The 20,468-nt window shown below is 48.6% G+C and overlaps 3 protein-coding genes across 8 annotated transcripts in view; 1 reads left to right on the top strand and 2 right to left on the bottom strand.

The window, feature by feature from the left end:
- Nucleotides 1-5,083: 5,083 nt before the first annotated feature.
- On the bottom strand, nt 5,084-10,781 carry LOC144152023 (NIF3-like protein 1). Its single transcript, XM_077683215.1, has 2 exons — nt 10,685-10,781; nt 5,084-6,893 (listed from the first exon to the last, which is right to left on the bottom strand). The coding sequence occupies exon 2, from the start codon at nt 6,847-6,849 to the stop codon at nt 6,094-6,096; it is 756 nt and encodes a 251-aa protein (XP_077539341.1). The 5' UTR covers nt 6,850-6,893; nt 10,685-10,781; the 3' UTR covers nt 5,084-6,093.
- On the top strand, nt 9,610-18,960 carry LOC144152024 (testis-expressed protein 264-like). The gene is made up of 3 exons (XM_077683216.1): nt 9,610-10,150; nt 13,995-14,216; nt 15,104-18,960. The coding sequence occupies exons 1-3, from the start codon at nt 9,890-9,892 to the stop codon at nt 15,464-15,466; spliced, it is 846 nt and encodes a 281-aa protein (XP_077539342.1). The 5' UTR covers nt 9,610-9,889; the 3' UTR covers nt 15,467-18,960.
- The window catches only part of LOC144152021 (uncharacterized), a 27,261-nt gene continuing 25,642 nt past the window's right edge, over nt 18,850-20,468 (bottom strand). For all 6 annotated transcript variants that reach the window (XM_077683210.1, XM_077683212.1, XM_077683213.1 and 3 more), the window contains one exon: nt 18,850-19,497. In XM_077683210.1, the coding sequence (XP_077539336.1) occupies nt 19,317-19,497 (181 nt within the window). In that variant the 3' untranslated portion in view covers nt 18,850-19,316. The remainder of the gene's footprint in view (nt 19,498-20,468) is intronic.

Raw genomic sequence — 20,468 nt, 5'->3', positions numbered from 1 at the left:
GTGCAAAAGCAGGGGGAACGCTTATTTGGCCGTTAGCGTTTTGGACACTTTGGATATAAATATGAACCCCAAGCGCCGAAGTGCATTCCTGTTGGAGCAGTGAATCAATGCTGTCACTCTGCTCGAGTGCGGCACTGTAATCAGGGCACTGTTCTTGTCTTGCTTCGGCTCATCTCTCGCCATGCAGTAAAACAGTTAATTTTCCTTTCGGCTTCTGGTCGTCTTCTCCAGGGCAGCAACATTTGCTGGCCGCTCGCTTCACCACTCGCATGCTGGAGGCGACGGAGCTTGGCTCGGGTACGCCTTCCCGTATGCAACAACGGGTTGCCACACGTGGGACGGCAACAACGGTAACCACGAAACATATACAGGGCATGCGGAGTGCTAAGACTCTTCAATGCATTCAAGCCACGTAAGCAGACTTAAGTACACCGAAGAATATTCGCTGCAAAATCATCGCAGCCCATGCTAGCACGCTTGGGGCAAAACATTTAAGGAAACAATCCCGTCATTGAGGACGCGCGCTAATCTGAGCAACCTTATTTCGCGCCTCTGGAAGCGGCTCACTGACAAATATTCATCATTAAAGCGTGAACTAATTTTCTATGTAATAATTCAATAATGCCATTCGGAGGAAACAAAAAAAAAATGTGCGCCTGACAAATGCTTCATTCATTTATAACGCTCTTTAAAGTACCACGAAGGTACCACCCTTGTTTTATTTGAAGGAACTAGCCTACAGTAAACTCTATTTCGGCTCCGAATGACGCTTTTGACCCCCCCCCACACACACACAAAAAAAAACACCAGCAATGTCATAGACTGAAATTTCCCGCTAAGCACTGTGAACAGTGCATATGGAGCCATTCTTGAAGTTCCAAAAATAAAATCGACGTGTTAAATCCGTGATAACATTCAAGCGCCGCGGTGAAACGAAGCTGTGGGTATCAACGCAGTTGCATAATCATTTTCATTGGCGGTAGCTTTCAATCGTCGGCGGCCATCAGTCGCACAGGGTATATAGTTCTTGTGACAAAATCGCAGAGAGTGGCTGGCGAGTCGCCACTTTTTCGTCTGTAGTTTGTGGGGTTTCAGTAATGAAGTAGGTAGTTACTTTCCCATGTAATGCCAAAACCGGCGACGAGAGACACTAATCAGCCCTTGTGTCCTCCCGTTTCGGCCAGCTAGCAAGCTGTCTCCCACCCCGCCCGCGACGGCGCGCTGTGGCTCGGCGGAACAAAGGAAGCGACAAGTGTTTTCGCTCATTGATATTTATTTGCGAACAATAAACATCTAAAGGGCATGCAGGCCAGCTGGCTGTCGGCGAGGATCTATTTTCTCGCCCGGGAAATTGAAGGGAATCGAGAGGTTCGACTCACCGCGACAGCAGTCATCTCCGGGGCGCCTCAGCGCGCTCGCGTTTGCCTCGCTCAGACGCCGATGGCAGCCATTGTCGCCCTCCTTTTTGCCCGATCCTCGAAGGAAGGAGGTCGCCAGGCGCGTCCTGTCACCTCGCTTCCGAGCACCAACTTCTTGCAGATTGCATCCCGAGTGCTCGCGCCGACCACAAGACGAGGAGAGGAAGCAGATCCCCCTCGCCGACGCCTCGCCAAGCAAGTTCCGGTGATTCCATTTGGAATCACCGGGACAGAAAGGGTTAAGGTGGCGTCAAACTGGTACTATTGTTTTTCTGACGTAGCAATGCTTCGGACGAACCAAACTTGAACCAAACTTGCATTTGGTCTTCATGGTTCCCTTAAATCGCCCTGAATAAGGTACACTGACCAGAGCCCCCCTCCTTTTTTTTCGTCCTGCTCATTCCGTATTCGTATTCCGTATTTTCGACCATACTCATCTTGATGAGGGTTGATTTATTGACTATGTAGTTCAACGCGCCGACGCTTCACAGACGATGAGGCACGCCGTAGTGGAGGGCTCCGTATTAATTTTGACCACCTGGGGATATTTCACGTGCGCCGAAATCTCTAACTAACGGGATTTTTCGCTTTTCACCTCTTGATGAGGGTTCGCCCCGCGTCTAGGAACCTAATGCGTTAAAATTAAGAGCCCGCCGACTGGCCGTGTCGATTGTATTGGCATTATTGCGAAGCATTTTACGTTTCCACAGCTCAGCTGAAGATGCGATGTTACGAGCAAGAAACTCTATGGTTACGAGGTCGCCAACGTTGAATGTCTTTCCCCGCAAAATAATAATAATAATAAAGATGCTCTGCGCCAAAAGCAACTTTGTAGCAAAACCAGCAATGTACGCCGAAGCAGACGATTCAGATGCGCCCGTCCTTCTCTCCACCTTGCGCCCGAAACAGCACCTGGGGAGGAGGCGCGCACGAGAGCTACATCTTACCAGAGTCCTTCAATGCTTTGAAGGACTCTGCTTTGAAAGCATTGAAGGACTCTGATCTTACGTTAGCCACTGGTAGCGCTCGCTGCTCCCAGCCGGCGCGGAGAGATGGGTTTCGTTGAGCTTTCCCTTACTCATTTCCACGCAGAGCGCCGCGTGCCATGCGTTTACGTTTGCCCCGCGAAGTGTGTCGACGTACGCCTGGCCAAGCGGCCGCTTTGTCACGTCATCCCCCATAATCATTCCAATTACCTCTCAATTGTAATCAGCTGAGTTGCTGTTCGGCCTTACGTCGTGTGATCATCGCACACTTATTTTTGGACCCCGTATTGTGATTCCGCTTATTTCATTTACGAACGTTGGAAGCGGGAATCCTCCTCTTCGCGCGACCGATGGCAGCCCAAGAAATCGCGCCATATGTTAGGGGCAGGTTGGAATATCATTCTCAACGCTAAATTTTGCCCGAAAGACAAAGCAGTGAGGCGTTAAGCATTCCTCGCGAGCACGACGCTTTTTTGCGTGGTGCCTTTCAATATCCCTGCATAATAAATTCATATTTTTTTAAAGTTATAATGCGTCATCACCAAAAGAGTGCAAATGATATTATTTGTACTGCAAGAATCGATAAAGAAGAACGAAAAAATTAAAACGCGTGACACGACGCGCATACATACCGAGTGACGCCTTGTGTCTGCCAAGTTCATGCATAAAATGATTAAATTCATACGTGCAATCGCTATTAATAGAGCAAATGTGGGTGATTGGCACCTTAAGAATCAACAATAAAAATAACGCGTGATACGGTCACAGACCGGTGGTAGACACGATGCGCTACTAGCAAAAAATAGCAATGCACTTCTGCGTAGCAGTGAAGCCGATGTAAAACGGACTCTGTGCATTGATACAAGACTGCTGACATGCCCCTAGAAAAACGTTTTTTCAGCATTGCATTGACGTACAACAGAGAGGCATGCTTCTGAAGATTCGGTGGGTAGCAGGGCGTTTGGGAAAATTGCCTACGCACGAGTAGACAATTATCAAAATTTCTGTACCATTTTTCTACAAGTATGCTTGGCCCGCATGATTTTCAGCAGCAAGCTCCCTTCAAAAATATTTCAGAGAGTGCCCTCCAAAAAACATTTCGGTGATCTGTCTACCAATACCCCTGTTGATCCAACAATGCTTGGCTGATTAGATAAGATATAAGCAAAGTAGAAATGATAGCAACCTATCTTTCTATCGGTTTAGTGGTGATTACAGTATCTCCTTATTTTCGGTGGGTGTTCAACAAGGCACCAAGAAATAATAGGTGATGATTGTGAAAAGTGATCAATACCCAGAAGTGAAATGCAGGCAATCTAATTCTAGCAGCTGGCCATGCACGAAAAAATGACCCTAGCCCTGCTTGCTCTGAACCTGCTTGCATGCACAGCAGTGCATTCACTGTGGAGAGAGGTCACAGCTAGGTCGCAATTCTCCGACAAAGCTTTGATGCTGCATGGGCAGAACGAATCATGTGTTGATCGCGCACTCGCACAGGGCACAGTAAATATGAGTTGGAAGGGGATTAGGATGGCACCGCTTGTTGCATACATCGACGGAGGTGGTGCTGTGAAGCGCATAAGCCGACACAACAGGAGAACCGTTACTTTGCCTAAATGGGACATCAAACAGCACTAGCATGCTGGGTGGCAGCACTGGAAAAATGCAGAGCGCAGATTCACATGGGAACCAGCCTGATTTCAGTGCTTGTACGTCTAGCTTATCTGCTCGAATCTAAACAACTTCACCTGTAGTTGAATGCTTCGAAAATTGGGTGAAATATATCCTTCTGTCAACGCAAGCACACTGAGAAAGAGCATCAATAACTTCAGAATGAACATCATGCTCATCTCACCTTAAAAGACACTCCAAATATAGAACGTTAAATGAGAAGGCTCCTGATGGAAGGAAGGGAACTTTTGACAAACAGCACAATCCAAGGCACTTAGTGAACACTCAAAGTCCCCCTTCGCCTGCCTCAAGCTGTTCCCCAAAAAGCACCTCGACCTTTCTCCCCTTCTACCAGTTTCGCTGGGATAGCCTCCGCGATAAGGACCTCTTCCCCGGATTACATCAGTGATAAGGCTTTTTAAGTCCTCTCGCCAGCCATAGGGCATACACTAAACATCGCCTTTATACCACGAAATATGAATGAAACCCACCATACAAACAAAATGGGAGCCAGAGCACGGACGCTACACTGGCAATAGAGAGAGCGTAGGGGCACAGTATACAGTGACGCTGAAGAGTGCACCAGCAGAAGAGCGATAATAGCCGTGGGTCCCACAACAAGGGGACGCATCACGAGTGCCACATTCCTGTGGGCCACCATCACTCAAACGGAGAAAACGGCCGTTGCATTAGCCACTGCTCAAACACATTCGGACACAGTCACAGCAGGCTTATTGTAACTACGTGAGGGAGAGGAAGAATCTTTACCCAGGCCATGGACGCAATATGCCAAAAGGCTCTGGAAAGAGGCATCAAGAGAGTGTAGACACCTGCTCACACGGGACTCTTCGTCAATGCCACAGCCCATCAGCTAGCCTGAGGATTGGCTTGCAAGGCGACAAGAGAATGCGACTGGGGTCTCACATATTGGCCACATTTCAAAATTGTAAATTCTGTGACACAATCTAAAAAATAGTCCGCCAAACCACGCCAGTGTTTTTTGTTTGCTTTCTTTTTTTTTTTCTGCCCACCTCTCTCTATGGCCTGTTCTCCCTACATCTCCGACCCCTAGCAGAGAAGCATGTAGGCGATCGCAAACGCCGGCAAAACTCTCTGCTTTTTCAATAAAGAGTCTTCTCTCTCTCTCACATTCGCACACAATACTGATGCAGTGTTGAACACCCACAAGGAGTGCATACCCGTCAAGGTGCATTGGCCAATGCTTTCTGCAGGATTTTTCATTTTGTTCAGTACCAAAACTTACACAATTGTTGCCAACGTAGCACTTAGAGTGGTGTTGATTTATTGATTGATTGCAGGGTTTAACCGATGCAACGCAGGCGATGAGGCGTGCCATAGTGGAGAGCTCCGGATTAATTTCGACAACCTGGGGATCTTTAACCTGCACCAAAATCTTGCATACGCAGGCGTTTTTGCTTTTCACTTTCATCAGAAAAGTGGCCGCTGCGGCCGGGAATCGAACCCGCATCCTCGTGCTTAGAGTGGTACTACTGTTGTTAAAAAGCATACATGATGGTAACACGCTCCTGCTACCTTCACAGCATGGATGGGCTCCAATAGTAAACTATTCTCTTACACAAGGTTTTGTAAATTTTATGCATTGTTTTTGTAAATAGGGTGGCTGGGTGTAGCCCATCACCCCATTCAATAACGTTCTGCATTGCACCAGAAGGGCCAGGCTTGAAGCTTTCTCAGAATGGAAGGTCCCACAGCAAACCAAAAAGATAAACAGCATTGTTCCTGCATGCTGGTAAGGCACCGACCCCGCTTTCGCCATGACCAGTCACTCCGACTAAGCTCGTGCACTCTCGTCTCGGCACCACAGCGGCATCCAAACATTGCCATGCGTGCTAGGGGTAACATTTACTGCAGACACAAAATGCAGAATGTCTGGGGTTCTGACTCTTTTACTGTTAAATGCGCACACAATTTCGGCAAAGCCAGCACCAATGGCCGAGCGCATGAATTAAGGCCGAGTAAGGGAAAAGAGAAAGACGTCAGACGGGTTGCAGGGGTCCGATGTCGGCTCGCGCTAGGTGCACGCCGATCGTTGGCGCTTCCTGGCGCACACGCTCGGCGAGCCCGGCTAGAGAGCCGCGCTCGGAGACAGCGTGTTCGCACAGCAGCACCGAGGAGCCGCGGTGCGTGGCGTCCAGTAGCTCGTGGTGCGACATCTCGCCCGTCACCAGTAGCTCGGCGTCGGCATCGCGCAACAGGGACGCCCCCGAGCCCGCGCACAGGGCGATGCGCGCCACGGGGCTGTGCAGCGTGTGACGGTCCGCCAGCGCGAGCCGCACAGGCGCGCCCAGGTGCGCCTTCAGCAGCGCGGCCAGCTCGCCCAGGGCCACGGGCGACGTGAGGGTGCGGACGACGCCGCCTTCCTCCGTCGTCGCGGGGCCGAAGCAGGAGGCGAGCCAGTCGTTGGTGCCGTCCTGGGCCACGTCCCAGGCCGTGTGCGGCGAGTATACGGCGATGCGGTTCTCCAGGCAGCGGACCACGACTCGCTCCTTCCAGCGCGACTGGCGAAGCGCCCGCAACGGCGCGAATATGGGCGGGTGGTAGGACACGATCAGCTGGACGCCCTGCTTCACTGCCTCGTCCATCACACGCTCGGTCAGGTCGTTGGTGAACAGGACATCCCGTACCGCGTGTGCGCCGCTGGGTTCCACCAGCAGGCCGACGTTGTCCCACGAGGCCGCGGTCGACGGCGGCGCAATGCGCTCGAGGATGTCCACCACGCTCGTCAGATCCATGCTGAGGTCTGCGGGTGTGCGAAGGCGCACCTCCGTCCTCGGAACTGTGTAGGGCGCGAGGCACAACGTTCGCTTAACGCCGGCTTTTGCACACTCCAAACTCAGTCCTGTGTGGATACCTTGTACGGCTTCCTGTGAAACTACCGGATGAAGGCTTCGTGTTGCGTCGCTAAATAGTGAAAACAAAACTCTTCGACTCTGGCTGTAGGCACGCGGTTTCAAATTGACCACACAGCGATGTGCGACATATCGCATGGGGGAACAAAATGCATATCGCAACATTCTCCATATGTTAGCTCTATGCATAGAGTTTAGCTCTATGTTCTAAATAGAGTTTCATTCTTGTCGAAGCAGAAGGTTGTCTAGCGTCACCTATTCGCCGCGAGCTCGACATGTAGGTGGCGACAGCGTCGCGCTGCTAGTGTGGATGCTCCGCTGAGCGGCCCGTAATAATGCACACTGTGGGCGCGCTTCGTGCCTTTTTCCCGCCGTATGTGCGCACGAAAGGTGCAAACAAGAGTGGTATGCTGTAGTTCGGTTCCTCAACGTTCAATGTATAGCATGGAAGCGGCAGTCAGTTTTCATTACTACGCCAAAAAAAGCAACGACTCATCGGGAATCTCAGAATGGCCGTAATTGTGACAATGAACTTGTACGCTGTGGCTCGTAGCAAGCTCGATCTTTCCAGACTATGGCTTTGAGCCTTCAATAAGAGCATAAATAGAAACAAATGAGGAAGCCTCGATCTCTGAAATTCAGTTTACAACGGCAATCTCAACCGCTTTCACTGGTAGCATGACGCATTCTTGCATTTGTGGGATGCCCTAAAATAATAACACTACTTAACTGTCCCGAAATTCTTTCTAAGAGCTTACGATATTTTTTGTGTGTTCAAAAGGCACCATAAAATTACTGAATTTTGTTCAGTGCAGAGATATAAATGTACCCGCTCTAACGGGTCTTTTGAACGAAATTTTAACGACTCTGAAGGAAGGTTTGATGAATAACGGGGTCGGATCAATTATTTACGGCTTTTGTCGCAAGTGAACTTGCGAATTGAATTGTCAGCGCACGCAGTACAATCAACATCTCATGTTTAGCTAGGTTTTCGCAAAGTGACAAGCAGCTGCTTACAATGTGCAGACCAAGCTTCTGGGACCTCACAGTGAGCACACATTTTCTGTTACGGCTGCTCTGTTGACCATTTGCGTTCCTTTTAAAATCTAACAGGCTCCTGCAACAGCGAGATGTATTTGCATTCTTGCGTATGAGGTCGCTTACAAACCCTAAAGATGGCAATAAATGAAGTTGCGCTGTTGCAGATGTAGTAAAACATTTCCTTTTTATTTCTCGTTGCGAATCAGCGCAACGGGTTCCCGGTAACTACTTTTTTTGTAAACTGAATATCGCCTTTGTCATGGCATTTAATTCTTGAGGATTGGTTAAAAAATTAAATTCTGTGCATTTAGTTCTTTTTTTTAGGTTCATTTTGCTGACGTTGCAAGAGCAGCGAGAAGAGAACGCATGTAACGCGAAAAGCCAAACTATGGTTATAAGTATTACATACAATCGAAACTACACTAGGCGCCGTGTTCTGTAGCGGTGAAAAAGCAGTACGTATTTTCAAAACATATTAACCCCCCTTTGGTTGGGGATTGTCCAGGAATTGTGGCTCGCCTTTTTCAAAATTGTATTGAAAGCAAGCATTGTGGGAAAAAAAAAAAAAGGAAAACAGCGGGTCATGGCACACACCCCTCACACATGTGGGTAACAACGTGCATTATATTACGCGATTTTTCCTCTCTCTTTCAACTTAGGTCCACCTTAAGAGGTTAAGACGTGAAAATATTAGGCATTTGGTTATGCTGAGTGAGACACGTTTCTGGACAAGGTGATTCATGTCGGATTTGAAAATGATATATATGAAAATGACACACGAAAGGCCACATGAGAGACGCAAACTCAACTGCTTAATTTTACCGAAAAATCCCCCCTAAATACTCTTCCGCATCCATAGAAACGTATTTTAAATAATACGTAAAATTAGCAACTCGATACAGTTGAATAAATGTTTATTCCTCCTCCTCAGTATAAACAACTACTGTACAAAAATGGTATTTATTTTACAAAAGGTACGGGAAGGACACGATCACACAGGCGCTTGCGGGTGTAAAATACGTGTCCGGTAATGTATGGGCGATAGCGCACGGGTCGTGTGCAGTGTAAATGTTTTGTTTGTTTCTTATTTCTATAAGGACACAGCGCGATTTTAAAAGGGTGTGGAATTTGCACGCGTATGCACAGGTCTTGTCGCTTCTTACCCGTTTCGCGTACTAAACTTTCATCCTTTAAATAATCACCACGCCACCTTCAAAAAGCACCCTTCGACGTTCCCGAAACGGCAGACGACTGCACTCAACAATGAGAAAAGTGCAATGTGTGGAAGCACTCAAGCGGTGACCAGGGCGAAGATGTTTCGTGGAATTAAACCAGCGCATTAACCCGCAACGGCCGCTGATTATTGCGTTTCTAAAGGAAACGAGCACGCAGAGGTTACTATGTCATTGCTTACTGCCAAACGAGCACACATATTGGTTGTTTTGTCGTGTGCAGCACGCGTCTTGCGCCGCACGCAACGTGAAAAAGCAGACGACGCGAGAGAGCCATCCACACTAGAGCGGTTCGTCCCGCCGCCGCCAGGGGCCGACTGTGTTCGCGCTCGGGGCGAATACATCTTTGTTGCTCCTTTTGTGAAGTTATCTATCTACACACATTGTAGTATCGCGATTTTGCGAGTGGTTTTTGCGTGCTCACGCTGCGGAGAAAGGCAACAGTTGAGAATACGAGGAGGGTTCAACGAAAGGGACTCAAACTTGCGCTACCATGCGGGTGGGGCTGTAACGTTCAGTATTCTGAAACTACCGACCGGGCTGTCTTTCGAAAACGCTGAAGCTGCGCGAGGGCGGCAAGAGAAAACGTCTGACGGAAGCGGATCGCTCAGTACTTCCGGTGCCGTCTACTACCGTCTGCTCAGCTCAAAATGGAGACTGATGTTGCCTTGCTGTTGGGCATCATTGTTGTTTTAATTCTTCTGGTGTTGACGTTGCTCGGATTTCTCAGCTACTGTGGCTTGTTCGCACCGATAGACATTAAGGCTGAGAAGCCGCCCTTCAAGGAATTGCAAGTTGCATACAAGTTCTGCCGAGGTTCGTACAAGAACTCGGGCGCTCTATTCACCGAAGTTCACAGTATCGCGCCATCCCTAAAATGCATTGGCGTCTACTACGACGACCCGAACGAGGTAAGCTCCCGCCATCTGAAGGAATTTCTCTCTTCCTTCGCCCACGATGGTCGCCGCCAACAGCGGTCCGTTTTTTCTGCCTTGTTCTTGGTCGGCGAACGCCTCCCGATGCGCACCCTTTTTGTTTGCTGTTTCTCCACTGAGTCACGACTGTCACTTTCCCTCAACGGATGGCCGTCGCGTGCCCACGGCCTGTTATTGTTCAGAGACAAAAACGTGTTTTCTCTAAAGCATTACGACTCCAGCTCGCATTTGGCGCGCCCTGTGGGGGAGTATTATTTAGTAGGGTCAATATCGGATTCCAGTCGGAGAGAGCTCCTGTGGCCTTGCGATAAGGAGACCTTGGCTTCCCCGCACACATTCGAGGCTTGTAAACAGTGGTTGGCGCGTCTTCTTTATGGTCGTGACGTTGTATGAGTCATGCGGATCGGCTTTAAGATGTGTATCTTGCTTATGGCGGAAGATTCTCCGTTCCCCCTCATTTGCCGAACGCGCATGTCATCCCCCACGCAGCGTTGCTATTTACGTGCGTACCTGTCGCCTTGCCGTCACTGAGCCACTTCCTTCAAGAGCGTCTGGTCGGAGTTCCTGATCGCGCGCCACGCTACGTAGGCCACTGGTGCGTGAGACAACAATGCGACGTTGCTCGAGGTGATCAATCGCGCTCGCCTCCGTAGGTAGTCCCTTGTTTTGTTCGAAACGTGCTGTCAGGCAGATTATTCAGGCCGGTGTGAGCCTAGGCTATGGCAAAGTCCCATGCGCGATGTGAAGAGAGACTAAACGGTTCTTGTTTTCGGATAACTTGGATAGACCACATGTTGTCTTCCCTCATGTTCGGCCATACCTGTCGTTATCGAAATAAGGGCGAAGTAAGCTTTACTGTTTTTTATCAGTACGCCTATTATTTGTGCCGACGCATTTTAGACTGCATTTTTGCTTTATGTACGTCTGCAAATTACGACTGAGTGAGGTGAAGCTAGCTTGGTGTCAGCACTTTTTAAAAATTAAAACAAGCTGTGCTTGTATTTCCTTCTTGTCCTTAATCTGCGAGCGCTGTTTAAGTCTGTGGAATAAGTTGCCCTTCATCCTATCTTCATCAAGTTTAATTACACATTGCTAACGTAAAAGCAGGCAGCTTAAAAGCTTCACACTGCAAAATCCGTTTAATGCAATTCACCTTAGCACCAACACAAGCATGGTACTCCGTGATTATATCATTGTGCAGGTTCGTTTTAGCAAAAGGAGACAGGTACAAAGTTTGGGAATGAGGAAACTGCCACCCAAAAGTAACCGGGGAAAATGAGTCGTAGCACTTGCAAAAGGTGACGGGAAAGCTGGCTCAGTATATGTTGGCTGGAAGTGGAGGGATTATGTGGGGCAAAACAGATGCTGTCCCATTCACCCGACACCCGTGTTCATCAGGCTCAGTGAAACGTTTCCAGCGTTGCCCAGGCGTCCCACCATGTTTTCCCTCGTGATTGCACGAGCACACCATTTTGGCTGTCAAATAAACCAATGTGTAGTGTTTGGTTGAAACCCCCATATCAGGATAGACCTTAATCCTGCAAGAATCAATGAAGTAATGAATATGCAAGCGCAATTCATAAACTTACTTTAGCTTGCTTTCTCTGTCCTTCTCATCTTTGCTTTTTTTTTTATGAGGTGCCACAAAAGAAACGCCATAACAGCATCATATTTGTATGTGTACATTTTCTGCAGTACATTAACTTAGTGTTTGTAGTTTTGCTATGGCTATTTTTTTCGGAACTACACAGTAATGAGGGGCACCACAGTGGAGGGCTCTGGATTAATTTTGACCGCCTGGGGATCTTTAAAGTGTGCTAAAAGCTCCAACACACGGGTGTTTTCGCTTTTTGCCTCCATCAGAAAAGCCACGGCCGGGAATCGAACCCGCCTCCTGGGGCTCAGCAGCACAACGCCTCAGCCACTGAGCCGCCGTGTCTCACCCACACCTAGAGTTTAAGTAAAGAATAGATATGATAAAGACTTCAAATGAGGGAGCGTAGCAAAAAAATTCAATTACAAATTTATACACTGTCCGAATACTGATGTGCCAGCATTCCTTGAGTGAGAAGAACTTACGGTGCCACAATACAGAATGGTGGCTGTGCAGTATTACATGTCCAGGTCGTAAGCATGCTGAAGTGCGCAGCACTTTTTTGACGCCCACTTTCACAACCTCCATCCACGTGCACTGCATGTCATGGCAGGTATGAAAATGGGGCATTGACGCCTTTCAGTCGCACGTGGGTGTTGATGGGATTCTGTCTTGAAGGGGGGTGCAAACTTGTTGCTGCTGCATTGCGGGGGGAAGTGGGCAGGTTGGGGGGATCAGGGGCTCCTTTGCAGCCCCCTGTCTGCACCCATGTATGTCCTGCTCCAGTGAAAAATTTGTATGTCGCTTATGTTAGTTTTTGTTGACATTGTAACACGACCACGATGCAAGAGTGCATCTTCTGGCAGTTTTGCGCCCAGCAGAAAGAAACCAACTGTGGCTGTCAAGCTGTCATCTTGTTTATTGAAAAATAATACGCTCTCACAAATGAAGAAAAAAGTGCTCATAGTGCACTGCAGCGATTCACTGAGTCTAATGTGGGCCTTAGTGGTGCATTGCACTTGGCACCATACCATAGCTGACACTAGTCTGGAGAACTGAAAATGTGCACTGGAGGTCTCTTTTATGATGTGAGAATGCAGGGGCGCCACTTGTTAAATTGTGAAAACATGTTGGTGGGTGTGCTGATTGATTATGAGGTTTAATGTGGCGACACTACACAGGTGATGAGTCATGCCATAGTGGAGGGCTGTGGATTAATTTTGACCACCTGGAGATATTTAACGTGCGCCGAAATCTCGTGCACATGGGCATTTTTGCTTTTCGCCTCCATCAGAAAAGCGGCCGCGGTGGCCAAGAATCGAACCCGCATCCTTGGGCTCAGCAGCGCAACGCTTTAGCTGTTGAGCCGCCGCAGCAGGTCTTGGCGGCCATGTTGACGTCACCGTCAATCGCAGGGGCTGAATGGGCACTGCGCCTCTGGCGGCCAATCCCCCTGAGTGGGTATGTTGGTAGGCCTGTGTTCTTTTCTAACATTAGGTGACCATAAAGTTGAGTCTAACTTTATGGTCACCTAATGAAACTTTATTGGTTGCGGGATGGTGGGGATGCCCACAATATCTTGGGAAGTACTGGTTAGAGTCAGGTAATTTTTGCTGCATTTGAAAGCATGTGAATGGAATAGGGCAGTGAAATCCACAAAGGTCCAGTGTGTTCTTGCTAGTGCAAAATTTTGTACAGTTCAGTTTGCGAAAATATCAGCATTCCTGAACTGATATTTGATAATTATCGCTTTTGCAATAGCAATTACTAAAATTACTGCTCTAGTACAATTGCATTCCCTAGTTGTCCCAGGGCACAGAAGCGTAAAAATATTCCAGAGTGGCCAAGAAGGAATGGCATAACGTGTTGCGCATCCTTGAACTTGGCTGCACTCAGTTTCCCGGCCACGGCGGCCGCTTTTCTGATGGAGGCGAAAAGCAAAAAACGCCTGAGTGTTCAAGATTTGGGCGCACGTTAAAGATCCCAAGGTGGTCAAAATTAATCCGAAGGCCTCCACTGCAGTGTGTTTCATAACCTGTGTAGCTTCGGCGTGTTAATAGTCATGATGATAATCATTAAAATGCACTCTATGATGTAAATCTCAAACACATGGGCTAAAAAGTAACGAAAATGTCATCGATACCAGTCCCCCACCTGGTGCTCAACTTAATGTGGCATCACCGGGGAGCATGCAGCTAGCTTCGTGTTCCGTCCCCTGAATGCCAGGTGGAGCCCCTGCGGCTGCGCTACCTGGTGGGCGTGGTGCTCAACGACACTGACCAGCCGGCCGCCCCGGCGGTCAAGGAGCAGCTGGAGGCCGAGGGTTTCAAGACTGCCCGCTTCCCGGCCGTCGACCACGCTGTCACCACCGTGTTCCCCTTCCGGGGCTCCGTGTCGGTCATGATCGCCATGGCACGCGTCTACCCCAAGCTCAGGGAGTACATCAAGGTGCGGCTTCCTCCCTGCACTGCTTTTGCGAGAATCGTGCCGCAGTGGCAGCTGCTTTGTGGCTCCTGTCTTGTAGTTGGCGAGAGTAATGAGGATTCAACGCGCTACTATGCGCAGTTCACCTCGGTAAATATGTACAACGGAATGACAAGGTGGGAGCAGTGGGGCTGGCAGTGCTTGCTTGCATCTAGCTGGTGGCAAATGGCTACCTGTTGCGCCACCAAACGAAAGAGGAAAGAGCGAGAGACCTCTAGCCCATGCCAAACAAGAAATATGGAGAGGAGGCAGAAAAACATTTTTGCACCATTGGTCAAAACTAAAGTCACGTTCATCTTGGTCCCTGATTGTCTGCCCCACCACGATGTCGGGCCACCCAATGTTGCTTGCCACCTATTGCTCTTGCTTGTTAGGCAGCAGTACACAGACACCTTCATTTCGTCCACTGGAAAGTAGTTCAGGCTGCCCGGCATTGCCTGTGCATCAACAAAAGATATCAGCTTGCTGGTATTGCTGCCGAAAAGAGGGCTGCCGCCTTTCAATCTTTCCACCTTTAAAAGTTTTTGCAATTGGTGGCCACCAGAAAACATGTGGTGGTGGTTCCTCTGGTTTCGTTGAATGCTGCCATCAAGTTAGCTCACTCATTACTCTGTTCTTTAATTCCCTCTCAGTGATGCAACTGTTGACATCATTTGGCAGGGAAGTTGAAAGTTGGGACAATTTAGTGAAAACGTCACAGCTTGGGGCCAGAATGGAGTGTAATGACTTATCAAGGATAGTTCTTTCAAGCAAAATAATGCTGTCTGGGGGGGACAAGGTTTTATTCCAAAGGGAAGGTTACTCAGTGAGTGTTGCACTCGCCTAACAAGGGACCTGATGGATGCGCGCAGGAGAAGCTGCTGTGCGCGCGCCCCCTGATGGAGATCTACGAGGACGATCGCGTGCTGTTTGTCTGCCCCCTGGCGAAGCAAGACGAGTTCTACGTGGAGGAAGCCACCGAGGAGCCCGAGGAAGGTGCCACCTCCGACCCCGGCACCACGACGGCCTCGGACGAGGAGCACGCCGACGACGGAGAGGACGAGGAGGAGGAAGAGGAGGAGGCGGGGCCGCCCCTGCCGCCACCCGCCAGCCACGCCTCCAGCAACGGGGCCGCGTCCAACGGCAACACCGAGGAGAGCGACCACGAGCGCGGCTCACGCAGCAGCACCACTTCTTCCTTCGAGGAGCTGCGCCTTGAGTCCGCATCCAACTGACTCCCCCTCCTCCCTCTCTTGCTCGTTGCACTCGGGACAGCAGGTGCAGAAGGGGGCTCTGCAAGCGCACATTGCCGACACCTCCTCTCCCTCCCCCTCTCTTTTTCCCTGTGTACCACTTGTCGGGTTCCTGTTCTTCCAGAAGGGAGGTGCTCGCGTTTGCCGAGGGCTCTGTGAAAGCTGGGAGCCTTCTCTGCGCTTGCCAGTAGGCCGTGGCAGGTCTTGAGCACTGTTCTAGCATCACTGTGTGGCTGAGGTGTGAAGGGCAGGCTTGAGGGTCCTCTAAGGTACTCCAGCACAAAGTTCAGTCTGTTAATCGGACAGGGCCTGTGAAAATGGCCAGGTCACCTTGATAGAAGAATAAAATTGATGCACCAATAGTTGTGGAACTCAAATTTCTCACGTCCCCCCTTTTAATTTTTCTCTTTTTTAGCAGAGTAGTGCTTATTTAACCAGGGGTTTAAAAAGAATTAGGTGCCTTGGTTTACTGTTTTATTTATTTCAAACAACCGCCCTGCCATTTGTCCATCCTGCCAGTCTTGGGCACCGTCTGTACTATTGCAGGAGTTTAGAAACATTAACTTAACGCAGTATTAACGGAAACAAATGCAGACCAATCCAAATGAGCTCCTGTCACGTGTGCTTGCAAAAAGAGACAAGGAACACAACAAAGGCATTTGCAGAGTTTGCAAAACTCTCCCACAATCTAGTCCATCCTACCAAACAGTGGTTTCCTAACCGATTGATGGGACACCGCGAAAAACGATATTTGGTTCCTCCACTGAATATGATTTCCAATTTTTCCATTTTTAGCAGTCAAGCAGGACATGCAACAGAAGCAGTGTCGGGCTTTATAAACTTCTGCTTTTCTTGTTGGCAGCTTTCCTTGCTTTGAAGTGCAGTGTAATCAAGCTGGCAAGCCATGCCTCTTTTCTTCTTTCAGTCACATTCTTGGTATCATTGGAGAATTGATCTGTTTCTGCCTAATTAAGCGGGGTACCGTGATGGCTAAAAATATGTGCATCTTTCAGATGTTTCAGATCACTTAGCAGTGGGCTGCTGTGAACACCTTAATGTTGGGCATGCTTAAAAAGCGGATGCCTGTTGACGGGCAGCGCTTCGTCTTCATTTGGTGGCAGGCACCTGCGGCAGTGTGGCCTTAAGTGGCTCAAATTTTTATCCCATATCACTTTTGGTTGTGCTTACAAATTCTTTTTAAGTTCCTAAAATATTGTCTAAGCGTGGTGTCGGGAGAGTATTGAAAGGAGCCATCCTGGGCATCTTCAGCTGAGACGTGCGAACATAGTGTGTGTAGCGTTCCTTGCAAAGGAAACTTGGTGTGCTGAGTGCATCAATGTGTCTGCGAATGGTGGCATATGGTCCCGCTGACCAAACACTTCTTCTGTTTTGAAAAGCTTTTTTCCCGCTCATCCAAGATGGCGTGCCTAGAAATTTTGAATACCGTAGGAAACAGGTGTAATACGATTTTACAGCATTCGGGTTGTTAACTGTTCAAAATTTAACGCGGGGCGTGCTTTTGCCATGAAGCACACCAATTACGTATATCACCCATGTCATAAAATTACGAGACAGACATCAGGTAGTGCTTGGGCACCTCCCTTCATTTTTTTTACATAATTTCTCAGCAGTGTAGCATTCACCTTACCCCTTCATTTGCTGTATGGGAGTGCTCAACAAAGTGGAACACACCTGGTAAACACGTCTTGAAGCAAGCTTTGCCACAGGCATAGAGATACGTGCTGTTAGTATCTCCGTATGCAGTTGAAGTTCTGGCCTGTCCGAGTTGGTATACCTTGCGAAAGGTTCCAAGTTTGAATAATGCTTGCCCTAGCCATGCTACAATGTTAACAAAGTGACGTCAACTTGCAACACCTCTTTGCACTGGGATGGAGGTGTACGGGCTGCCTGTTTAGAATTGTCCAATTAGGCGTCTACCAACCGTTTCCGACTGGCACTCAGACAGATCACGAGCTAAAATGATGTTTCGTTTGAGTAAAAACACTGCAGAAAGACTTTATGTACATTGTTGCAGCTTTATGCAGGTTTGAGGTTGCCACGGCAATTTTTTTTTTATGCCTCGCGCTTGGTAAAGGAAAGAAATTATTGCAGCTTGTTTCATTGTCGCAAGCAGTGCTCTTCCGAGACTATTCCATTCCCTGTTATGTTGCAAGGTTTGTGCTGCGCATAATTGCTTAGGGGAAACAGGAACAGGGTTGTTTTGTGGGTATAGCCAGAGGGCCCACACAATAAAAACTGCAGCTCACAAGTGTGGATTCTTACGAGTTTGCAGATATGTGCAGTGAGCATCGCTCGCCGTAGTCATGGTTAGTCTTCTCTCGAACTTGTTGCTTGAGGTCCTCTTGGGGAGCCGAATCAGTGGCCACTCGTCTGGCCGCGTCCGTTGCCTTTACCCCCTTCTTGGCCGACCTGCTTTGCCTGCCCACACATTTGGAGGCCCATGTTGAAAAATGTTTGTTGCCAGAAGTTGTGTTGCTGTGCTGTCGACGAGTGTAATCTAGTGATTGTTCGACTCTTCCGCACTTCAGTTCACCCTGCAAAGATGGTGTTGTATACCTTTCTGGGTGGGGCAGCTTTAATGGTGGAACTTTTGTGTGTGCACGCATTTTGCACACCTGTTGCACTTGTCAGGCTGCAGACTTTTTTTTTCTTTTTTTTTTTAGTGCAGTTGATGGACACTTGCGACTTGTGTTGCGTCAAAGCTTCTTTGTAGTTCCTATGGAAAATTTTTCGAAGCAAGACTCACTCAAATTAGTGCCAATGTGTTCTCTCTCGTCCCCCTGTTGGGACATGCTTTCCCTCCCAGCTCATTGCTAAAACAAGATGGGAATGGCAGCAAGTGTTTTAATTTCGGAGCCAGAGGTCATGTAGCATCAAGAGGCAGGGAACCAGTGGAGCCCACACTTTTGGGATAAGCTGCACAACAGCCTTGTTGCCTCAGTTGGTAGCATTGCCGGCAACACCGCTTCCCATTGTAAAAACAGTGCGGCATGGCAGGCCGGTGTGCACAGAAGTCGCAATTGCCACTGTTCGGCCGCCTGTAGCCGGATTGCTATTGGGAAGACACTAGCCGAGTGCAGTCGGCCTACTGCGATGCTGCTTCCATTGCAACAAAACAAAGTCCTTCATGTGTCCTAGCGTAGTACATACATATGAAGCTCTGTATCCATTTTGACGCTCATCCTTACCACACACTGGAGTGTGCAGTAAATCTCTCCACTTTCGAGATTTTTCAATGAGGTGTGTCCCCATGGGTCGTTTTCTTTTACAGGATTCAGTATTGCGAGAGACTGGGTGCAGTTTGCACCGTGTTACAGGAACAGCAGCCAGTGCCCGAAAACCAATGAAAGGAAGTAAACATTTCTTTTATTGTACAACTTGTCAACAAGACCACTTGGGCTGTATTGATCCTAGGCATCTTTCTTGCGTTTCAATAAAATGCATAAAAACTAAAAGCAGCACTTGCCTGTATTGATCCTCCGTATCTTTCTTGTGTTTCTATAAAAACTAAAAACAGCACTTGGCTGTATTGATCTCAACTATCCTCTTGTGTTTGAATAAAACTCACAAAATAAAACCAACAATGTCTGCATGTACTGGTCCCAATAAAATCAAGGTGCAAATTCAGGACAACTTAAGTTTTGAAAATGTAAGCAAGTGAAATGGTGAGTAAGAACTCACTAGAGCAGTTTGTAGAATTAACATGCCTGCTTCAAGGGAGATACGCTGTGCCGCCGATGCACGGCCAAACCAAGAAAAATGTGAACGCCAGGCTCTGTGCTGGCACGCTTGAGCAGTGGGTGGAATTTGTTCACGTCTTGGCCGCATTATCGAGCATGGCAAAGATGCTGGCCTTCATGGTCGACATGACCTCGGGCCTGAGCTTGGTGAACTTCTCCTGCAGCTGCTTGAAAAACTTCTGGTCCAACGCAGAGTCAAACTTCATGTCGGCAAGGGGGTCAACGTTGTCTGCGATGCCGTTCCCTTCAATCCTGGAAAGACGGACAAGCATCAACGTGCGGTGAAACCAGGCTTTGTGGACACCGCTCTCGGTCCCACCTGGGTGGCACACGTTCTACTGCAATCACGAACTTCGTTTGTCTGGCAGCAGACAATGCTACCGAGTGTGTCGCATAATAATACTCGCGATGCCCTGATGGCATGCCCTGCTAAAAAGCGCCGTTTGGGACCAAGAGATTATCAGTGGGTCCAGAAGTGGCTTGAGCCGCAGACCAAGAAGGACACACATGCGCGCCTCGCACGTCCTAACGCAATTCAGTGGCTCCATCAAGACGCGTGGCATGCCAGCACTTCGACAATCACTGGGAATTTTTTTGCCCTACACTCGCCAGGGCCCCAACTTGAAAAGCCCATGCACCCAGCAGTTTTGGCAGGAGCACAGAAGCCACCACACACGGGCAACAGAGTGCCAGCTGAAGACTGCTGGTAGGGGCTCGTGTGGCAAGAGCCGTGCTTTTCTACTCCCAGTGCCAAATGCCTACAGGTGTTGCCACTCTACAGTAGGTGGATGCACTAAGCTCAAGCACTCGTCGTACGGTTGCTCCCTTAGGCATTAAACGGATGATAGATGGGAAGGAAATCACGTGCACCTTTCTAAGCCTAAACAGGCAGCATTCAAACTACACATGAAAAACGTTCAGGGTGCCAATGCAGTTTCAAGGATAGGCGGGCATTAGCTGAACTTTAAAAAAAAAAAAAAAAAAAAAACTTTTGGCACCTAATAGTATGTTGGGAAAGAACTTTTCAAGACCACAGCGAAACAATTCGGATGTTTTGGTATCAAAAAAAAAAAAAAAAAAGGCACAGGCATGGCTCACTGGTAAACCTAAGAGAGGTTCTGCCAGTCTCTCTGTGCCTCTCTCTGCTTCAAGGCAAAAATTGACACTTGTAAAGATTTATGGGGGCAAGGCTGTGACTAAGATGGTTACGCAGTAAAAGCTCA

Source organism: Haemaphysalis longicornis, unplaced genomic scaffold, assembly GCF_048455015.1.
Source record: "Haemaphysalis longicornis isolate Haplotype H1 unplaced genomic scaffold, Haemaphysalis longicornis Haplotype H1 scaffold_9, whole genome shotgun sequence".
Lineage (NCBI taxonomy): Eukaryota > Metazoa > Arthropoda > Arachnida > Ixodida > Ixodidae > Haemaphysalis > Haemaphysalis longicornis.
This window is presented reverse-complemented; position numbering and strand designations above follow the sequence as displayed.

What these genes read in the sequence shown, in the direction of transcription:
- LOC144152023 (XM_077683215.1), bottom strand. Translation starts at nt 6,849, where the DNA reads ATGGATCTGACGAGCGTGGTGGACATCCTCGAGCGCATTGCGCCGCCG.
- LOC144152024 (XM_077683216.1), top strand. Translation starts at nt 9,890, where the DNA reads ATGGAGACTGATGTTGCCTTGCTGTTGGGCATCATTGTTGTTTTAATT. An exon ending in ACTACGACGACCCGAACGAG is followed by an intron (nt 10,151 to 13,994) that starts GTAAGCTCCCGC and finishes CCTGAATGCCAG; the next exon opens with GTGGAGCCCCTGCGGCTGCG. An exon ending in AGCTCAGGGAGTACATCAAG is followed by an intron (nt 14,217 to 15,103) that starts GTGCGGCTTCCT and finishes GGATGCGCGCAG; the next exon opens with GAGAAGCTGCTGTGCGCGCG.